The 24,238-nt window shown below is 30.9% G+C and overlaps 1 protein-coding gene across 1 annotated transcript in view; it reads left to right on the forward strand.

The window, feature by feature from the left end:
* The window catches only part of LOC134727830 (uncharacterized), a 102,578-nt gene that overhangs the window by 14,579 nt on the left and 63,761 nt on the right, over positions 1-24,238 (forward strand). The window contains exon 2 of the mRNA XM_063592221.1: positions 8,047-8,218. Coding sequence (XP_063448291.1) covers positions 8,047-8,218 — 172 coding nt within the window. The remainder of the gene's footprint in view (positions 1-8,046; positions 8,219-24,238) is intronic.

The following is a 24,238-nucleotide window of genomic DNA, read 5'->3' on the forward strand; positions in this document are numbered from 1 at the left end:
ACGAAGTTGACATTATTACGATCGTATTGTCTTTTGATGTCCAGAAATAGGCAGATCGGACATATTTTGACTTCATTTACTTACTACTTAAGTTTGGAATTAATTGTAATTAACATATTACAATGAGACTGAAAAATGCTTTTTTTTTGTTATGATAAATAATAATTCTACCTACCGTAGCCGTGCGTAAATTGTATTATGTTTTTCTCTAAAGAAAATGACTTTTTTTATGGAACAAAACATCTTATTAGTAAACTTTCTCTTTTATCTCAACAATATGCTTTTAAAAATTAATTTATCAACTGTGCAGTCCGAAAATTTTGTGAAAATAGAAGAAGTGGCAATTCTTACCTTTACACCTTAACTTTAATTGATAAAACATAATATTGACTCGTCCAGTGTCTAGTTTGAAGGTCATTTGAGTTACCGTACACATGCATGCAGGTTCTTATTATCAATAGTCATGTATGAAAATCATAAACAAGTTTAAAGGTAAACTAATAACAAGTTAATCCAATCAAATTGCTTATGAATGAATAACAGTGACCAGTCTACATCATGAATAATAATAGGGGTAAACTGGGTAGGGAGAAAATGTCAGATATTTTAAGTTCATTTTTTTTGCAATAACGAATAAAAATTTGTAAACCTAAATATTTGCTATAATTCAATGAACATGTCGTTCTGTATTGGTATATTTTTTTTTTTTATCTTTTATTTGCGTATTTAAGACTGCAGAAAGTTTGGGCTTTAAGAGTCAACCTAATTATTGACTTTATACAGAAAATTCGCCTCTTAAAAACATTGAATGTTTGACAAATGATACACGATTTTTCTTTGGTCGGCCGCCGTGTATCTTGAGATATCTTATTAATCAAACTTTTTTTTTATTTTTATTTTTTAAACAGTACTTTGTACTTTTAATTACTCTGGTGATGACATTTTGCTACTTTGTCATTTATATACTTACTTTTTTAAATCTTGTTTCGCCGCTTCAAACAATCGACAAGGTTGTCCAAATATTGGACCTTTTATTTGGCTTTCCTATAATAATATTCCGTTATCATATACTTAAATGATCTAAACGTCGGACCATTTTCTACATTTGAAAGTGCCTGTACCAAGTCAGGAATATGACAGTTGTTGTTCATTCGTTTTTTATGTGTTTAGTCATTTGATTTTGCCATATGATTATTTTTCGATTTGATTTTCCTCCGAGTTTAGTATTTTTTGTGATTTTACTTTTTACTAGTAATATCATCATTCTATAGGTCAACATATTTATACAAATACTAATTCCTTGGCATGGGCATATATCAGTACAGCAGTCGTTTTTCTCAAAGCAAACACAATAAAGATCTGCTACAGATTGATTTAAAAATTGGGACTGAACATGAGGAATGTGTCAAAGAAACAACAACTCAATCAATAAGCGGACAACGGTCGAAGACCAACAATAGTTCATGAACACAGCGCGAAACTATCACACCCGGATGCTTATCCAGCTAGCTTCTAAACAAAAATGTAAACAAGTTTGAAGCTATAATGGACGTCATACTTAACTCCGAAATATACACAGGAAATTAAATTCAAAATTCATACCAGACTAACAAAGACCAGAAGCTCCTGACTTGGGACAGGCGCAAAACTGCAGCTGGGTTAAACATGTTTTTTAAATCTCAACCCTACCCATATACCTTTACCTTTGCGTGAACAGATCAAATCTTGTAGAAAGTTGGATGACATCATACCAGTAAATATAATTGGCATCGGACCGATGTTGCCTTTTAGTCAACCAAAGTCATAAGGAGAACTTTAATTGTTCGTGTAGTTATGACGAGGTTGTATTGGATAAGATTTGACCCTCCAGAAGAAGAAATAATGCCATGTAGAACGTTTGCCCCATCTTGAATATTTCTAATCTCATGATCAGCCAAACTCGTTAATAGATAATAATGCAAAAATGTCTCTTTATAGATACTATACGTTCTGCTAAAGCCATTATCTAAGGACTTTGTTTATATGTATATCGTACTCTTTATTAACTGCCGCGTATTAGCTATCATCCAAATGACAAAACAGAAATGTTTTTAAAGCAGGTGGCATAATATTAATTGAATAATCCAGCAAAATGTGTTTAATTAATGGATATTCATCTGACTGGATTACAACTTTACCTATCAGCTCCCGTAAAATACTAGCAGCTGCATAAATAATTTGCAACCAGTTTCGCAGTCACTTCTCAGATCTTTAAATTTGACAGACTTCAAATATATCACAGTCATTTTTAGACGATTATTTGTCAATCTTTATGGCATTAGACAACTTTATAGAGCTAATGTATACACACTTGGACGTACTTGTACCTTGTTGAGGCTGTATCCATGTATATATTTTATTTTTAGTTTTTGCTGAAGTGAAACGTAAAAAAGCTGTTTCAAGTTCAGAATTAAATAGCTCTTTACTTTCTGATTTTAAATTTTGTAGCAAATATTTAAGTGATTCAAGCTCAAAAGTATAAAGCTTTACTAGTAAAATTGTCATCAGTTATTTTGTTAATTAAACTATTGTAGGAGATATGTGTTCAATAATTATAGATTATCGTTGAATATCTCAACGAGATTGATTTTCTCGCTTGAGCTGGAACAGCGAAAGTGATAAAAGCAATCGAGTTGAGATGACCAATGATAATCTGTTTATCGCTATTTTACCTATGACGACGTTGTCAATTTCAATGTCAATTTCGTTAGCAACGCCACGTGGCCTCCTTAGTTTCTAGTGATAATTTTTTCATATCAAGCAAGAAGCATGATATGAAAATTATCACAAAAAAAGATCAAAGGAAAAATGCACAAAATAGCGATAATACTCAGTACAGCACGAGTTAGCCCCTCAGAGGATACCTTGTGAAGTTGTATAACTTGCTTATAGGCTTTATAGGCAAATGTTTGCACCTGTCCTAAGTCAGGAATCTGATGTACAGTAGTTGTCGTTTGTTTATGTAATATATACGTGTTTCTCGTTTCTCGTTTTGTTTATATAGATTAGACCGTTGGTTTTCCCGTTTGAATGGTTTTACACTAGTAATTTTGGGGCCCTTTATAGCTTGTTGTTCGGTGTGAGCCAAGACTCCGTGTTGAAGGCCGTACTTTAACCTATAATGGTTTAATTTTTAAATTGTTTTTTGGATGGAGAGTTGTCTCATTGGCACTCACACCACATCTTCCTATATCTATTTATACATTTGTAAAATATACAAACAGACAAATCAGAATGATTTCTAGATCTACTACCCTCGTTGATATATGAGAAGAGACTGGCTCAGTAGAATTGGTAATTGTAGGACAAAGTCTTTGTTAAGACAAAACAGAAATATGTATAGCAACTAGTCTCTTATGATATTTGGTACTTTCAACTGGAAGTTTTTTTTTAGAACTTCTGTTAACTACGTATTTTTGTTTTGCCACTGCAACAATACAACTGTATCTTCTTGTAAGTGTTGAACTACATAATTTTCATGTAGTGAATACCTTACAGACTGCATATGAGTCAATCAATGGATTGTAGTTTTTGCATTTTATAATAGGAATTTTAACTGGACTAAGAAAATTCGACACGACTTTAGATAATTTTCCGATACGATTCCTTATTTAGAAAGGGGTGAATTCGACGTAACTCCAAACTATGTTTAAATTTGATTTGATCTTAATTTTGGGCGATTATATATCTATTTAAGCTACACTGACGTTAATGCAAGAAATAGAACTGTTTAAATAAGATTTATCGTACTCTACTAGCACTATTTAGTACACGGAAATCGACTAACGAAGTAGATGAGGAATCCGGAAACTATAGTAATCTTACCCAACATTAAAAAATTGTCGTGATTTTAAGACATGTTGAGATAAAGTCTTTTCTTGATTGAAAGAAACGATAACTGACGATTAATTTGGTGCGTTCTTAGACGAGAAGAATCCAATATCATTTCATTAAAAATAAATTTTAGGTCCGAAAAGGTCAGGATTATGAAAATTTTTGTATAAAATGTCAAATATTTAGAAGGTTTGCAAATGTGTGCGGACTTATAGTTGTAAATATTGTTTTTAAATATTTTAAGAATCTAATTCAATTAATCCTTATGTCTAAAAGAAGAGGTACGCCTCATTTCCTTTACTTGAAAAACATGTCGTAATTCTATAATTTTCAAGTAATTTCTGAAATTAACGTCAATTTTACAAAAACTGCACCGTACAGTTTTTGTGACGACCGGGCAAAATTCAAAGTTAAACCATTATTCTTTTATTTAAAACAAAAAAATAGCCGTATATTAGGTGGGTGCATTTAAGTCTTTAACTAAACGTTTTTTTTTTCAAATATAACAATCGCCTATCGGGAGTTTGAATTTTAGATATATCTTCCATTGAAATCATCCTCTGGCAGTCCGTAGAATTTGTTGAAAAGTTTATGACAAACAAAAAGATATAGGTTTACACAAGTTTATAAAACTATTTCTCTAATGGTAAACTTTTCAATGTTGACAGAAGCTAGAGTGATAATAATATTCATTTAAAAGACAATGAATGTAATTTGTATCACAGCTTAATTCGCATCATTGGGAAATATTCCATTGTGTTTACCAAATAATGAGAAATTCAAGAGAATCAAACTACTTTATTGCATACTATTAATGAATAACGAAGCCGGAATTAGGTATCGCTTTTTTTTTAGTATTTCTGCTAACTAGTCTTAAATTCATCAACAAGAATGATATACAGATAAAGAAAGTAAATAGTATTCCGTCTTCTTTTCATCGAAGGAAAACTTGACGTTGTTGCAGTATTATAAACTGGTATAAAGCTGAAAATTTTAGCTAAAGTAACGTAAACTAGTATTGATAAATATAAGTGGATAAGGCGTGTGACAGATATAAAAATAATAATTAGTATCTTCATCATTTAGAAGAAGGATGCAATAAGCCAATTTCGAGTAATGTCCTACACCGGGAAAGCTCGTCAATTATGCGTTATACTATTTAAATATTGTGTCCTGTGGATTCCTTATTATTCGCTGGATACCAATTTTCCTGGGTTTTGTGAATACAGGTGAACCACGAATTCAAATGTTCAAGGAATAGCATATTTCCAATGAGCTGTGTATACATCGGCAAAACCACGAAATCAAGTGTTGACAAATATGCAAGTTTACAGAAATCCACGAAAATTGATATCCACGAAAATAGACGAATCCACAGTATATTAAATTTTGTAAATATTTTCAGATGAATTACAGAAGTAAATATCTGCAGAAGCCAAAATCTTAATGATAATGCATATTTTTATCATTCTATCTGTTATAAAGGTACGTATACTTTAAACATGATAAAAATCTATTAACCTGAATTGTGTTATCACGGCCTTTTTACTCTCTCTTGAAAAATTCTTTCAGAAAACAAACGTTTCATTCTATTTTACACTTCCCTGCATATTGTTTTACATTTACAGATGCATTAGCATAATAGTCACCACGACTTATCACACACAAAAATTGCAACGATGGCTAACTGTTATGTACTTGTTCGCTTCCTGCATTGCATTTATTGACAAAAAAAATCGGACCAGTGAGCGTGCATAGCATGTTATTACGTCATCATTGAAGTAACATCAGTTGTTTTCATCTGATGAAACGTTGAATTATCAAATTGAAGTTTATGTTTAGTAAATGCTTTTTAAAGACTATTCTTCCAAAATAAAATCCTAGGATGACCGTAGTTTCCTGATCTTAAATCAAAGAAGAGAGGGTACAAACGAATTCACGCTTAACCAAAACGTCACAGTCAAGAAAGGGACCCAGTTGGAGATTTGTGAGCGAGACCACTATATTATTTTCTAAAGTTATAAGAACACGAAAACATGAAGCTAATATCGATCAACCAACTCGTTATGATGACCGTAAAACGGGAATTTAAAATATGCAAAGACTTTGTTCATATAAAAGCATGCTAAAGGATTTAAACTTTAAAAGCAGATTTTGTATGCACATTGAGTATGACACATTCAAAAATAGCATATTATAAAAAACATATTCATTTCTCATTATTTAGTTGGTCTAGAAAAGTTAATTTCAAAATAAGAATAGGTGTAATGATTGACAGCGAGACAACTCTCTACCAGAGACAAATGAAAGAGAAGTTAACAAATATATGTGACCATCCGACTTTTAACTATAATCAATACCACACTACACAGTCAGCTATATAAGGCCCGATATCACAATACCATTGCATCAAGCAGGACAGAAAAGGGAGTCTCTTATATAATCGTATTTTATATTACAAACTTCGAACAGTAAAGTTAATGATTGTATTATGGTCATAATAGTATTGTTTCTTTTTTAGAAACTCTGGATTAATTTTATATGTAGCATGCATAATCAAATTGAAGTAAAATCGACCAAATGTTCACACATTCTAATTATCAACTCAGTTTAAGTCACATTTAAACATTTGCAGATATGTAATTCATCTTAGAATTTTTCAATGAATAACTGCATGCAGGAATCGTAACCAGTTATGCGATAAATTTGCTAAAGACAGGAATCCTTAATATTTAAGTTAATTGATCAGTATTTGGGCGAAAACAATTAAGGAATCCATGGAGATCTTAGGATGAAATTGTCTAAGTATTCATCAGGTCATGCACAATTGAAACAAACATATTTTACAAAAAACGAGAGAGTATAAAGGAATTTGTTTACATGTCATAAGGCTGTTACTGACAGTAAAATATCTTATAGGATATGGGGTTCGTGTTATTTATTTTTTAGTTTTCTATGTTGTGTCATGTGTACTATTGTTTGTTTGTTTGTTTGTAATTTTCATTATAGCCATGGCGTTGTCAGTTTGTTTTTTATTTATTAGTTTGGCTGTCTCTTTGGTATCTTTCGTCCCTCTTTTATTGTACAGAATGCTAAACTGAAACAAAGGTATATTCTGCCTTTCTTTTATAGGGAAAACATACTTAAATATATCTGTTATGCGATGGTTGCTAAAGAATATATGATATCATTAATCATGTATCACCATGGAAACATCAAATTAAAAATGTTTAAATTGGACATTTGCAATTTAGGTACTGATAAATATCCTACATGTTCACATTTCAAGTTCTAATATTACACTCAGTGATGCTAAACACCTTTTAAAATGTTCTCTTACTGTTAACCTAATAAAAACTAACTATTTGTTGCTATGAGAAACTCGGGTTGATATGTAGATATGTAGATATAAATACAAAATCAAATTGTTTTTAAATGCTAACATGGTAAATAAGTATTTCAATATAGTCGACTTAATATGAGTTGTATGAAAATATTTGAACTTTTCGTTCTTTTGATGGAAAACATTGGTGAAAAATGTTCTTTTGTTTGGTTACTAGGCAATATTGTGGTTGTTAGATTTCTATTTGGAACTCATTTAAATGAAAGATCCAATAATACTATATATTGAAGTGTTTGGTAACATATTTACTTACATTTAAATGGATTTAGAAGTCTTTTCCTAGGGCAAATGCATTTAAAGTGGTACCCAACACCTTCACTTAAATTAATTTGGCTCGTTTAAATTTTATAAAATTTTGACAAAGTATTTACTTGGACCATTTGACAAAAGTATAAAAATTTCAAAATATTTTAACCACCATTTTATCAGAAATATCACACTGGGTATTTAGCATTTTGACAAACACTATTTTTTTATCATTTAGAAGCCTAATATTCCTTTAACAACTCTAGGTATTTATAACGTTTAACTGATTTTAAAGAGATATCTACCTGTAGTGTTAGGTACCACCTTCGGATGGATAAAACAGTAAATTTGAGGAAACCAGTTGATAGGCAAACAAATTATCACATAAACATAAAATGTTCAACATTTTTAAGTCACTATGCATAGGCTTATGATGGATCGAAAATGAAGTCCTTTGAAGAAGGGGCCAAACATGCCACTTGTCATACCTTGTTCCTAGTATATAATTTGTTCTTATCTTGTAGGTGTTGTCTTCGACTGACAGCTATGAATTTTCTTGTCCACCTCAGGCACACTGGAGACTTAGAGCTAAATCTGTGTGCATGCCTGAAGGAAAGTACTCTTGCTTATATGATGTGAACCTTCAAGTTAATGTATACAGAGATAAATGCATAAGACCTAGAATTTTAGGGCCTGGTATGTCATTGCATTATCTTTGAATAGTTGAGTTAAAAAAAAGTAACATGCATATTCAATGAGATTGTATACAATGAACAATAGAAAAGTTATTCAGTATGAGATCACATGTTGTGAAGGTTTTAACTTAATATAACGGTAACAGTAAACATCCGTCTTGTCAATTTCGATTATAACCGATACACATATTTCATATCCCCGTTTTCTGTATTTTTAATTTCAGGCTATAAATACGTTTTTCAACCAAATCCAAATAGAGATGTTTGTAGGATATCACGTTATCAACCTTTTAACTTTAACACAACTGGTTATAGCGACTGTGCTTTGCTGAAATCACTTTGTAATAGCGACGGTCAGACTACTTATGCCAATGGAACGACAATATCCGACAGAACATGCTCTTGTGATACAGAAAAGGGATATCACTTTGTCAATGAACCAAAAACCGGATGTTACTGCAATCCCTCAAGTGAAGATTGCTCTTGTTACATCGGATTCAATCAAACCAACACAACAATTGGCTTCAAAGGTAATTTAAAACAACGATTTTCCAAATTTTTTAAAGGTTTATTCTCCATTGACCCTTTGCCAATCTGTAGATATATGAACGTCAAAATTGCAGTCTGACGCTACTATTGTATCCTTTTTTTATAGTTCGATGGGATGAATATGTTCAACATAGTCCATACATTCAACATAATTTAGTAAGAAGGCAGCATCTATATAGCGACACGTGATAAAAAATTGTCCTGCGTCTTGTCAGTCTTCCTATGAAACTCCTGCATCATATGAAAAAAAAAGAGATTCACATTTAACACCAATAGGAATGCTATTTTTTGTCGAAAAGTATATATTCCTAACGTAACGAACATTCTGTCATAAAAAGATCAGACATATTGATCATGTAAATCTCAGATAACAAAAGACAAATGGTTTGTTTTAAACTGCTTAGTTTTTTTTTAAAATGAATTACTATGTGCAAAGCACGGAATTCATTGATGTATAGTGCAAGTGTATTTTATTAATAAAAAATATCGAAATAAAGTGCTAGTACTTGTGCTATTTAAAATGACTATATATATTGTAGTAAAATAAAAAGATAACGTGATATATAATCATATTAGGAAAAAACATATCTTGATATAAAGTATAGGTTCCGCAATTGTGGTCAAAGGCATTTAAACTATTATTTAAATAATAAATTAAATAAAAACATTGACATTTTTGCGTTTGACAATAAAGAGTCATGTTCAGGTTCATCATAAGGAATCGAGAAATATGCCCGTGTTTTCACCTCAAAATTTACTATGAGTACAGACAAACTGGTACGTCTAGGAAAGTTTTAAGGCATGGCAGGAACTAGATATATACAAGTTATATGAACTCTACGTTTCATAAAATTAAAACTTATCTTGATTTTGATGTCCAGTTTTTTCCAGTCTGCAGAAGATAGCAAAATAAACAAACACCCGAGTTTCATTTGATACGGTCCACTCAGTTACACAGTTTAAGTCACCTATATCTGAAGATGTCTATTGTCCATCTATTGTCCATTTAAATGAATACTACTCACAACATGTATTATATGAGGGGAGATTCTCAAACCTCTTTCCCAACTAAGTTTATTTTGACACCTTCTGCAGGAACGAATAAAACTGGATAGCAAAATCTAGTAAAGTTTAAAATTTTCTAAAATATAAAATGCATTTAAAATTTATATATCTAGTTCGTGCCATCCCTTAAAACTGTTGCAGGTGCATAGGTTTGTCTGTACTCAGAGTAAAATTTGTGGTGTAAATACGGCCATATTAGCCAAAAGGTTATGATGAACCTTAATACCCCACTGAGTATACCCAAAGGCACTTTGAATAATTCTAACATAAACAGCCTTTTCTAGATTTGAAGATTCGAATTTTCATAGGAAACTAGATCGTTAAAATAAAAGAGACGATTTCTTATTCCCTATTGATATTTCCGTTTAGACGTCGATGTTCCTTTTGCTCCTGCATACACTGTTTATCAAAACTCGTTCCCTATGCCAGTGTGTGTAGTAATGTCACAAATATACAGAACGTTACCAATATACATCACTGGTAAATTTTTGAGTCAGGGATTTCGTAACAATATCTTACCTTAAAATTTAATTTAAAAAAGTGCGGAAATCAAAATGTGATCAATGTTAACTAATCCAAACTTTCAATAACCTTATTAATGAAGGTTATCTAGTTGATATTTTTATAAGATCTCTCGATAGTTTTACGTTGGCTTTCACATTAATTTTCTTATCATCAAATTAAAACAAAAACAAATGTTTATTCTTTTCGAATGGTTTTGGAGATGTATAAATATACATCCATAGTTATTTCCTATAAATAAATTGTTTGTTGATCTGGTTCATAAGTGTTTCTCGTTTCTGTTTTTTTTTATGTAGATTAGATCGTTGGTTTTTAAGTTTGATTGCTTTTACACTAGTATTTTTTGGGGGCCCATTAAAGCTTACAATTTGGGGTGGTGTGAAGGCCGTACTTGCACCTATAATGGATTTTCTTTTACAAATTTTTACTTGGATGGAGAGTTGTCTCATCGGCACTCATACCACATCTTCTTATATCATTAACATAATACATGTTAACAATAAAGTAAAATCCTAAAGATCCCACTAACTGTCGATACTTTTGCAAAAGTCATGTCATCTTTGACTTTCAATGGAGTTAAAACTGTCATTACTTCGAATAATTTTAAGTCTCTAAAGAAGGATTTTTAGATATTAGTAACTGCGAGTACTCCCAAATCATGTTTCCGTGTTAGATTGGCCTGTTGGTAAAAAAATGTATCACCTCTTTTGTATTTACTATGACGATAACTTTTCACCTCTGTACTTGTACTCAAAACAATTAATTTGTTAATTATGTTATAAAAAAGGCTTACCTCCGTACTCTTAACAGGAACATCATTTTCTTCAAATTAACATGTGAACATTGTTTAATTTTATGTCATTTTGTTCCAGGTAAGAGTTGTTCCATAGACACTCTTTATATATCATTTTAATAACAACCTGAAACTTTTATGAAAAATAGGCACCGACATTTTATTATTATTATATTGTCTCAGAGTTCATTTATTCAACATATGTTTAATTGTTTATGTTAAAATATATAACACAATATGTGATATGAATGCGTCTGTGCTATCCCTGTGAAAGCCGTAATTTGACCTATAATTGTTAACATGGGTGTCTATTCAGTTTGCTCTAACAAATGCATAACCTCGGATTGTAGTTCTTTTTTACTTTACTAAGGACGGAGAACATATCAATATATTGGTTCCTTAATTTTCATTGCTCTTCCATTATGTGAGTCAAGAAAAAATTCCAAAAAGTGGGTGACAATTGCATCGAAATGAGAAAATCGAGGACACCTTTTTAATGTTAAAGTGTTTGAGTTGAATATGTTGTCTTGAAAACGTAAAAGGTAAAAGTATTTGATGCATCATCTCGATTCAGATCTATCATTATTATATATCAAGGCTACAGATTGACCCTATAAATTCGAAAATTCACAGTACTAAACAAGATATATTTATATGGGTCAAGTGAAATATCTTTCTAATGAAACAGAGAAGATGAGTTCTACCAGCAAATTGTCACTAAAAGTATTTGACGACAGACTTTTTAGGTGGATCTTAAAAATGCATATCTTCGAAAAAACTTCATTCTTTATGTGTGATATCTAGGGTATAGCACTCAACCACTGAAAGTTTTTAGTCTGCCCTCCCACTGAATATTGAATTAGATTTTTTTTTTCAAATGATTACGAATATTCGAAAATTCCACCTAACAACCGATCGGTCAATAGTTTTAAGCTGACCGAATGCAGACAAATGCATTAACTGATTATTACCTAGAAGATATATTTGTCTCTTAAAATACAACTGGCATATAAGGATCGAAATGGTACTATGAGGATAAATTTATCTGTTTTCAAGATCTAAATTGGCAGCGTGTGATCCCTACAATGTCTTCCATATTTAGGATTGTAAAATGAACCGGCGTTAAAGGGGGGGGGATACTTTTGACAAAGAAGAACCCTGACTGTGATCATATATTTACATTTCAGATTTCAACTGCTTTGGTGTCTTAATCAGTAATTTACGAGAAAATGAGTAAGTCTAGTTCTGTTCATTTGTTCACAAAATACTTTTCTGTTATTCATTACTCACTGTTTTCCATATATGTTATTTTTATTTTAAGTCATTAATGGTACTTTGACACATTTATTAAAATACAAAAAATACATCGATTTATCCATTTTGCTAAAAACATTGTGCTATCAATTTCTTTTCGCACAAAAAACGCTTTAGACCAAAAGTTGGAGACACCAGTCTTATAAGCTTACGTGAAGACATTTTTTTATAAGAATTCTTCACGGCTTTTTCGTATGTATTTAACACGGAAAATTAAATCGTGAAACATTTACACAGAAAGGACAAAATAAAGAGGTTGTTATAAATAATTCTAGTTTATAATTTCCAGCATGCAAGCTTAAAATGATAAAAAATAAACATTCTGAAGATTTCCTGTTATTAGAAAGAATTTCATATAACATGAGAAAATAAAGGCAGACATTAACCCTTTCCCTTTCAAACCGGTACAGCTTGCTGCCAGTGAAGCCAATTTTAAGAACATTTTTCGGTCATTTAGACTTGTTCCATCGCCATTTGCTGATTTACAGATGGGATTAAGGGCTCAAATTAATCCTCAGATAATTAGCATTGTAATTGTATGTGCACCAAACTTCTATCACTATCAGTTTATAGTCACGTCGCCTCTTACTAATGTGTAATTTGCTGTAAAAAACATTTTTTCTTCTAATTTTTAAAAATATTTACAAATAAAAAGTGCAAAGAAAACTGGTCCTTTGAGGGGAATTATGACTTTTTTCAATAACTGTGCAGTTAGTTTTTGAAGAGTAGTATTAAAATAATGGTTCTAACTTGTACACTAGTTAAAAATGTAGTGTACCAGCGCAATCACAAACTTAAAATGCGCTGAAAATCCGAAGTCATATCTTAAAGATTATATGGTAAAAGAGACAAAAAAAACCAATAAAATATCCTGAAATATTTGTCAAAGTCGAAATAGATGTAACAAAACATTGTTTTGTAAGTGTTGGAGTATGATAAAGTTGAAAAACATTTGTTTAGATAAATGACCATGTATTTTTCAATGTTAAAATGACATACTAAATAGTGGATTCCTCCTTTATTTGCGTAAAAATCAGGCATTTGTAAACAACATAATTTCTAAGAGAAAACGAAATGGGCGAGGATATTTATAAATATTTGTTTTTATTCATTTCTTGAGTAGTAAACTTAAAAGTACTTAAATTTCAAATTATTTTTGACGATGCCAATGGCCTAGGGGTATGTTGAACTATTCAAGGGCGGTGAGATTCTGTGTTCGAATCTCACTCCGGGAGTTCGAAAAATCATTTTGTATGTTAAAAGTAACTTAACTTGACTTTCAGTTTCAAAAAGAAAACATGCACAATGTCTAAATGTGTGTGCCAAAATGCCTCCTTTTTACCCCATGTACTCCATCGAGCTCGGTCCAGGGTGTGCCTGATCAAGCTAGCATGGGTAATTCAATGAATTTTTCCTTGTAAAAACAAAAGTTAGGTTACTGATAGATTGAAAACAAATTAGACAAAAAACTAGTGTGCAAATTTGAAATTGGACGAAAAGAGCGTCTAAAATCAGTTATTTTAAATGTTACGGACATCTGTATTTCAAGGTTCATAGCAGGTCATTTTTCTGTTAATACCAACATTATGACTTGTCTGTCTTAAACAGACTCGAGGCATTGTCTTTTCACTGAAACGTGACCCTATTACCGCAACAATATGTCTCTGCACGACACTTTGCACAAGGATTTCGTATTTTTTCACTTTTTCTCCAACAGTCACGTGACATTTGGAAATATACCACGTGACCAAAAAAGGACGAATTATCTTCAAACTTCATTTTCTCACATATTTGCCCAAATATCTTTCATTTGAGCCCAACATGGCCTACGCATGACCATTGGTGCGGATATAGTATTTACTTGAACTTTGATAGTGTCTTTTCGATAAGTAAAGGTCTAAAATGTCTGAAAGGAAAAGGGTTAAGAGTATCTACTAAGGAAACAACAAGCATATAAAATGTAGATTGTAACTCGACGTTCTTCAAACGCTTTGAATACACACCCGTGGTAAAATATGAATATATTGTTTGGGCTGATTTGATCGTTATCCCATGTAGTATGCTGTTCTGTGAATGAGCTATCTGACGTTATAGAGCGATGACGTACAAATATAAGCATTTTACGGGGAAAATATAGTCATTTTATAAAATTTACTGTTTGCAAAAGTATAAGTTGTTCTAAATAATTGGGATGTTCTGGTACCTAACAGTAAACCCTGACCGTTTTTGGCAGAACGTTTTTGAACTGTTGGTCCTTGATGCTGTTCAACTTTGTACCTGTTTCGGCTTTCAAACTTTTGTATTTGGGCATCACCAGTAAGTCTTGTGTGGACAAAATGCACTTCTGGCGTATTAAAATTTTTAACTAGTTGCCTTTAATTGGCTGTTGTTCGTTTGTTTCTTTGTCGATTGCGTTCTCATATCTATTGAAATTGTAGGCCTGTAATGGTGTGTTGTCATTTAAATGTTATATTTCACATGACCATAAAAGAGGGAGGTTTAGCATGTCATAAAACCAGATTCAACCCAACATTTTTTCCTTTAAAATTGTCCTGTACCAAGTCAGTAATATGGCCATTGTTATATTATATTTAGTTTCTGTATATGTTACATTTTAACGTTGTGTGTCCGTTGTGTCGTTTGTTTTCTCTTATTTTTGAGTGTGAATTCACATTACTATAGGACGTGTCACGGTACTTGTCTATCCCAAGTTCATGTATTTGGTTTTGATGTTTAATTTTTATTCTCATAGGATTTTGTCTAATGCTTAGTCCGTTTCTGTGTGTGTTACATTTTTAATGTTGTGTCGGTGTTCTCCTCTTATATTTAATGCGTTTACTTCAGTTTCAGTTTGTTACCCCGATTTGTGTTTTGTCCATGGATTTATGAGTTTTAAACAGTAATATACTGTTACCTTTATTTGTGACACCGATAATCATAACATCAAAGAAACGTAAACAAACGATGCTAAAATGCGTTATATACGCCATTTGTGTATACATATAAATCATATAAGTACAATCATTATTTAGATTCATCTAAACCTATCCAAATATGTTATTGTAAACAGTTTGAGCATGTCACTTATTCAGTTTGCTCTGTTCTTTTACGTCAATTTCATAGTGCGTTTATTTATGGGAACGGCAAAAAATGCCTTCACCTAAAGCGCTTCGATACATAACAATTGCCGTATTTCTTCTATTAGATTTCTTAAATAACGAAAATGTCAAGGTATAAGGAGTAAACAAAAAAGGACCCTGATGGTGAAAAACAATTCGATCTGTTTACGCAATATAAAAGTTACTATTACTTTATAATGACGACATATGATTTAAAGACTTCAAATAAGCGCACAAACAACCATTCATATTTTTACAGGTTTCACAAATCAAAGGCACACATGATCAACGACTTTGACAACTACAAATATAACCTAATTGGTCCTACAAGTAAGTATAAACCTGATTATGGGCCATTCAATCTGAAATAATCATGCAAATGATGAATAATTTCAGCCAGAGATGTTTAATTCAAAGGCCGCATTAAATTGTAGCAAACAATTGTACAGTTTTACACGAAATATAACACAAGTAAACATGTAAACTGAACTATGTAAATAAATGTCTGATGCTGCGTATTTTTTTTAATCCGGAACAGTTACAGAATATGTCCAATCTGGTATAAAGTAGTTAACGGAAATAAATGTGTCAATCCAACAACTCCAGATACCTTCTGAGAATACAAGTACATCAATAGGAATAAATTTACCAGACCAGTATGAATCAATTTAATAACATAAAAAAATAAGGTGATGTTGAACTACACAACTTCTTATTAGAGTCTTGATGACGTGGATGTAAGCAACTATGGCTGACCGTACTGTCCTTAATTATAAACAAAAATAATACCGTACAGTCACGTATAAAAAGGTTTAAGATGACAAAATTGACAGAAAGGTTGACAGCAATACCCACGGTATAATTTTCATGGGATATGATTTCTATAACACAGGAAACAGTATTTAATAGTAGTATATATAATTTTCAAATATCCAAAATCATATGTCAAAAATAATCTGACAACACCATGGTCAAACAAAGAAGAAGAAGAAAAGTTCTTAAGACAAACAAAGATACACAAAATAATAAAATGAAGACCGAGCAGTAATCACACCCACCAGAAGTTTAGGGTTACAGTATTTTGACAAAACCAGGCATTTGAATGTGACATGAAAAAAAAACTTATTACGGCTCCCGTTTTTATACTCTTAAGAAAGGTTCTGTTTGAACTTTGTTTAAACAGTTCACATTGGACTGTAAAATTAAAATATAAACCCTTGATAATGTATACGAGCATCACTGAAGAGACATGTATTGTCAAAATGCGCATCTGGTGCAAGAAAATTGGTACCGTTAATTTTATTATATGACTGACACCGGTGAAATTAAAAAGATCTTTATATCACTCCCGTATAAAGATGGTAAATTTCCATCGTCTATTTGTTGTGTTGATGACATCGAAAAGATGGAAGAATTTGTAAATTCGTAAAATATCCTATTTCTGGAATTATGTAAGGAGTTTCTACAAATACTCAGCAAATATATAAGGCATATATAAATCGATATTCTTCATAAGTCTCATTCTTATTTGGGATTCCAAGCGTTGCTGTGCATTTTTGCATTTTTTGTTCTTTAATGTGGCATTGCACATAATGCTTTTGTATATACAATCATTGCTTAGCTCTCAGTCTGCTGACAGAACAACAAACTGTTATTAATGGTATGATATAGCATTCCATGTGAACCACGGGCTTCTTGAAAGGGTTAGCAATTCTAAATCGGAGATTGTGATTGTGCTTCTGAATGCATAATTCAACAGTATTGCTCTAAATGGATAAAGCATAGTTATTCTGAAACTTAAATATATATACATATATATTAACAACCTTGGTTCTAAAAGCCGCGGGATATTGTCATCAACTTGCGTGCGTCTGTTGTAAAACAAATTCGCAAATCCTTCAAATTATCTTGAACCAAACTTAATCAGAACGCCATATGATTCTTCGATTTTTTTATGTTATTTATAAAGTATGTCCGGTTTTTATGGTCATAATTATACAATGTCATACTGTTTCAATGTATGAAATTAAATGTCTTTCAATGCATACAAGATCAAGAAAATCTAACGACAAGATGGAGTTTCATATTTTAAGATCTAGCTTAAATAATTTGATACAAAACTGAATTAACCACATCTTCGGGTAAATAATGCGCATAAAATACGATTATTGACCAATTCAGGCGTGTTTGTCGATAGTCATAAAAATAAAAATGGACGAAAAGGAAATGTACATGTAAGTTTTAAAATGACTGTATTGTATAGTCTACAAAATTTGAAGAGACTACAGCTTAGCATTTTTGTTGGATAATAAAAAAAAATGTAAACAGCAAATATAGGTTTATCAAAGAGGGATACGTTTTCAATTTTTTTGTGAATATACTCAAAACTTGAATGTATTGTGCTATTTGCAGGTGAACATCGTACAGATGCGGTGATGTGTGTTTTAATATTTGGTTTATCATACACATGTGAGTATATTAAAATGCAGACATATTAAAACTGATCGCTTGTTGATTATTTCTGTAACTTTAAGGTAACGTGTTTTTGAATGATTTAAGTAGTAATATAGAAACTGTATCTGTTATGCAACGATATTTCATAGTGTTTTGTTAGTATACTGTGTCTATTTATATGAGAACAAGTTTTGCTTCAGGTAATTTCCAACGACCAAACGACTCTTGAAAGAGTATAAGTATTACAAAGTTATAATATACTTTAACTAAAAAATGATTACGACATTCTCTAATTTATGTTTGTGAAAAGGTGAAATACACAAGGTTTCAACCCAAATATCAATGGTCTATTAACAATAGGGGTTTTGTTCTATCCTTAAACTTATTCTCACACTTCTTCTGTTAAAAATATTAAGACAGTTCTATCTAACAGTTTATGAGTTACTAACTTTTATCTATTTCTGTTATTGTATTTATTAATCTATCTATTTATCTAATATATAGATATTTATTTATTCTTTTATTTATTTTTAAATTAATACTTTTTTTTTTATCTTATTATGTTTTATTTTATTTTATTACTGTGAAATTACTTTAATTCGTGGGTATCAATTTTCGTAGTTTGATCAATATTAACATGTTCGTGGGTTTTTGAATTCGTGGATTTTAGTTTTATAATAAAAAAAGAAAATTGAAAAATTAAAGCCTTTAGAAACGAAGGTTACAAATAGTCTTGATTGAAGAAAATTGCAAAGTAAACATTGACCCGTGAAAATCGTAATGATAACACTTATTAACCCATTATAAAGTGATCAACAGATTAAAGACCATCAAATGTGTTAATTAGCCCATAACCATGTCACCTAAAGAGAACAGTAACATAAACAAAGGCTTTTAACGTATCTTGAATTGTCAAATAATTCTTATCAAAATCAAGCCCAGCATGAAATTATTATTTCCCATATGTACGAGAACTATGAGGATATAAAATGAAGACTTTATCATACTGGCATGGCATAACAATACCGGAAATCTAACTTTCGTCGATCAAACATATTTTTTATTAGAATAAAAAAATCAAAAGTTGTACAGTTTAGGTTATTAAAGATTAAATGGGTATAATCCTGCATGCGGTTGTAGTTCTGTGACTGCTATTAACGTATTCCTAGACTTGGCGTTAATCAATATTTCTCTAGGTTATACCAATAGTCAAACCTACCGATGGGGATCTTTCCATGACTTAATTTGGACAATAGTTGTTTTATTTTGGTTGGACACTTAAATTCGTGGATAAAGTCATTCACGAAAACCACGAAAATTGGTACCCAACGAATAAAAGTGCTTTCACAGTATATACTTTTTTGTTTATTTAATTTAATTTAATTTTCATTCTTATTCTATTCTTATTTCAGTTGTTTTATCTTTATTCTTATTCTATTCTTATTTTAGTTGGTTTATCTTTGTTCTTATTTCTTTTATTTTATTTAGTTCAATTTCATTCTATATTTCATTTTATTGTATTTCTTCATTTTATTTTCTCAATTCATTATTTTATTTATGGCTTGATTTTATTGTCTTTTCTTTCTTTCTTTTCTTTCTTTTATTCATTTCATTGATTTCTTTTTTCTCTTTGATTTCGAGTAAATCCTATCAACTATCAATATGTCTTTAACCTTTCCAATTTCAAACACTTTCATATCTACATCAATACATCCTTAAATATTTACAATAACAAGTTGATTTATTATATTCGTTAAAACCGTACTTGTTACTAGTGCTTATTTTAACAAATATCACCAATATGCAATGAAGAACGGCCTACCTCTCCCATTACAGTTAAACTAAATGATTTTTTATTTACCCCGATATTGTTCTTGAAAAACTTTAAATGTAAGTTCTCGCAATCAAACTTTTTTTCTCAATTTTAAAATAAAACTTCGAATGAGTCAAAGAGACAACAACTTGTCATTCCCGAGGGTATCACCAGCCCAGTAGTCAACACATCGGTGTTGACATGAATATCAATAATGTGGTCATTTTTATAAATTTCCTGTTTACTAAACTTTGAATTTTTGAAAAACTAAGGATTTTCTTATCCGAGGCATAGATTACCTTAGACGTATTTGGCACAACTTTTTGGAATTTTAGATCCTCAATGCTCTTCAACTTTGTACTTGTTTGGCTTTATAAATATTTTGATATGATCGTCACTGATGAGTCTTATGTAGACGAAACGCGCGTTTGGCGTACATAATTATAATCCTGGTACCTTTGATAACTATTAACAATCATCCATTTTCGCAATGTTATCATCAAAAGTACTTTTTAACTTGAAAAAAGCTGTATACCTCCATTATTTTTGTCCATTGACACAAATTATATCGAGCCGTTAAAAAAATTACAAGCAGAATAACTAACAAAATCTCTTTCATTTTCCATTGGTTCAACATCGAAATAAAAGTTATATTTATTCATTTTCCACCTTTGTTCAATAACAATTTGTGTTTTTTGAAGATAAACACTTTTAATATATTCTAATTCAATCAAACTTCTATTCAATCCTGATTGACTAGTAGAAATGAACACAACATCTTCGGCATACATTAAACCATTAGGTCGACTGTGTACTTTGTATTTCATTCGATACACAGTAATCATAAAAATACACGGCAAATCATTGACAAATAATTTCATTTGGATAATCCACTTGAAAAAAAAAACAATGTTAGCATCAAGTTTATCTGTTAATTTATCATTTAATTGAATAAGAAAAAATTATCATTATACATTTTCTTGATAATATTGCATGTTGATCTATTGTAATAAAAATTCAAAATATCTAATAAAATTTGTAGATTTAGCTAACAAAGCCCTACTATTTGTATGAAGAAACATTCGTTTATAGTGGAAAATTGTTTTAACGTTAAATAAGCTACAATTAAAAATTGCTTGCTAGACCTGCTCTGTGATTAATTTAATTTAATTTCATTTAATTTTTTTTTCGAAAATGATGAATGATTCTTTACATTGGTATGTAATCATTTTAAACGTTTCAAATATTTGAACTTATATTCGTACACCAATGTCTCCGATACACCAATGACAAAAATTGAAATATATTGAATTGATACATTTTGTAATTATATAAAATGAAATTGGAAACCTATACTTAATTAATTAATAATGAACCTATCAAAGGAAGACAATACTCGCCTAACCTTTTTTCGACTGAAGAAATTCCACTCTTGCATACAAATGGCACATCAATATAATTGATTAACTGTGAATTCATGCTCCAGAAGAAGATTCTAAATTATAAATAAAACCAAAATTTGTTAATCTATAGGATAGTGACGACTAATGAAAGCTAACCCAATGTAAAAAATATTTCTTAAAAACTTACTCAGAATAATACTCGAGCAACATGACTTTCATAGCTCATAATAAACGTTTATACACGATATTTCAATGAAGTAGTTAAATATTATTTGCTTCTCAAAGTGTAAGACGAAATAAAAATCGTATGCTTGCATTATCTCACCCCAATACAAATTTAATTAAGTCCTGAACATTTCGACATTTGTTTGTTTCTTTTTTTTTATTTATCAAAACCGGTTTACGGTGACCTATAGCTAGTAATGTCTGTGTCATTTTGGTCTCTTGTGGACAGTTGTCTCATTGGCAATCATATCACATCTTCTTTTTTACATTATAAACAAATCACAAGTACATAATAAGATCCGACTAAGTACCTATATCATGATATCGTCAGGTAAATATACTAAACACTATTGTTAAAAGATGCTCATCTTGGTACATAATCAACATTTGGCGTTGTATGACATTGAATACGATATCAGAATTCATGACAAACATCTTTGTTTTGTTGATCTGGTATTATTTTAAATTATCAATTAGTCTGTTCAGTTTCTATTCATCTTCTTCAGTTATTGCTCAAAACAAAAATGATGGTTAAAACATGTAAGCGATAAAAAAAAAAGTTAAATTTCTCTATTTCAATATTGTAATACAAAGCAAAACGCCATAACAAAAATGATGAACATTGTCAGTAAAGGGCAAAACTCCGATAAGGATGATGTATAAGCAAGGAAATGAGGGTAGTTAAAATGGTAAAATCTAATGCCTGTCCATGTTAAAATGAGCATAGAGCATGACATGAAAGAATTATTTAAAAAAAAAATGTATTTTGTCCTTGGCAACATATATAGACATTTTGAAATAGAAATGTGATTTTGTCATAAATTCTTACTAATTTGGCTACCCTTTGTTAAAGAAAGAATGCACTTTATGCAACAATCCCATTTTGGAAAACTACATATTTTCCTATGTGTATTAATGAATTAATTGGTTGTTTTTACTGTCTTCTGATTGGTTCAAAGTATAACTTTTATTTTCAAAGATGTCAATTTTTATTGCGGCACGCCAACTCTGGCGTTGTGTATGCATATGGCAACATATGTGTACGTTGTTATTGTAATATAAATAATATAAAAAGTTCGATGAGCCTTATACAGGTCAGGACCACTACCTTATATAGAAATGCATAAATTAGCATACTTATGTTCTCGCACATGTAATTGTTTATTTACATGTGACGCAATTTATTTTTACCTAGGTTTTTGACCAATCCACTAAATGAGTAACAATGCATGATGGACTACTACGTGTTTACATTCAACCAAGAACACGTGTTATTTACTGAAATACAACACATTTTTTCGTGCAATGCGGGATTCACAATTTCGCTCAGTTTTTCATTTTGTGTATCCTCATTTATAGTTCGTGATATAAAGTATTACTTCCATGCTCAGATTAACGAAGAGTTGTTTCTGTGCGAAGAAAACAGGGTTTGAAATACCCGATATATAGCCATTAACATGTCTGATGATGGCACAGAGATTTCATGTATTCGTCTACCAGACAGCAACGAAACAACAGCGAAAAACACAATTACCCATGAGAAAAACTTACTAGTGTAAGAATAAGCCGTCGATAACAGCCAGTGCCAATATTCACGAGTACAGCAATTTTCGTATAGATAATTAAAGGCAAATGTATGATCCTTGAATTTTGTGTTCGTTAAAAAAGGCGAAGAAGTATTTATTTTTGTCAGCTGTTCCCTTTGTTTTCAAGGTAGTGAAGTCAGCAACTGTAGTTTCAGTTTGTTCGTTTTTTAACAGGCTCGTACTTTAAAAAATAAATCATTACAGCTGATTTCTTATACCTGCAAAGTAAAACTTTGGTTGGCTTGCTTGCTTTGTTTGTATAGTTGTTTATACAAGCTTAAAAATAAATAAATATTGACATCTTTAAACAATATATCATATATATATAGGCATAGTTTAACTTGTAGATTTTATATTTTGTACAATATACAAACAAAGCAAGCAAGCTAACCAAAGTTTTGTTCTACATGCATTAGGAAATAAGCTGTAATAATGTTATCCATATGTATGTGCGACAAGACGGAAAATTTTATATGTTTTGTGAAAATTGCAGCGTTGGACCTATGATAAAAAAAAAAGAAGATGTGGTATGATTGCCAATGAGACAGCTGTCCACAATTTTTTAAGACAAAATGACACAGAAATTAACATTTATAGATCACCGTACGGCCTTCAACAAAGAGCAAATGCCATACCGCATAGTCAGCTATAAAAGGCCCCGATATGACAATGTAAAACAATTCAATTGCAAACGAGAAAACTAACGGCCTTAAGTATATATAACAAACAAAAAATTGAACGAAAAACAAATATGTAACACTTAAACAAACGACAACCACTGAAATACAGGCTCCTATACAATATTTTTTTTTTTGATGGGATAGATTTCTTCTCCTTTGATAAATTTAATTGGGCCGGTTTTTTGTTTGTTGATGTTTGGATTGTTTACACAAGTTATATTTTGGTCATTTATAACTTACTTAATTTTTCAGTATTGAACCTATGACTGCTTATATACTGAATTATGTCTTTGTTGGAAAGATGTCTCATTTTGGCACTCATACCTTATCTTCTTATTTCTATATACAAAGCACGTTTTAGAAAAAAAAAAATAGGTAATATGGCACCCACTATGGTCCAGAAACTTTTGATATTGGAGATATTTTACATATGTCAACAGGACAGCAGCCGAACGATAAAAAAAAGGTATATTTTGTGATGAAATTAGAAACAAACGG

Source organism: Mytilus trossulus, chromosome 8 (assembly GCF_036588685.1).
Source record: "Mytilus trossulus isolate FHL-02 chromosome 8, PNRI_Mtr1.1.1.hap1, whole genome shotgun sequence".
NCBI lineage: Eukaryota > Metazoa > Mollusca > Bivalvia > Mytilida > Mytilidae > Mytilus > Mytilus trossulus.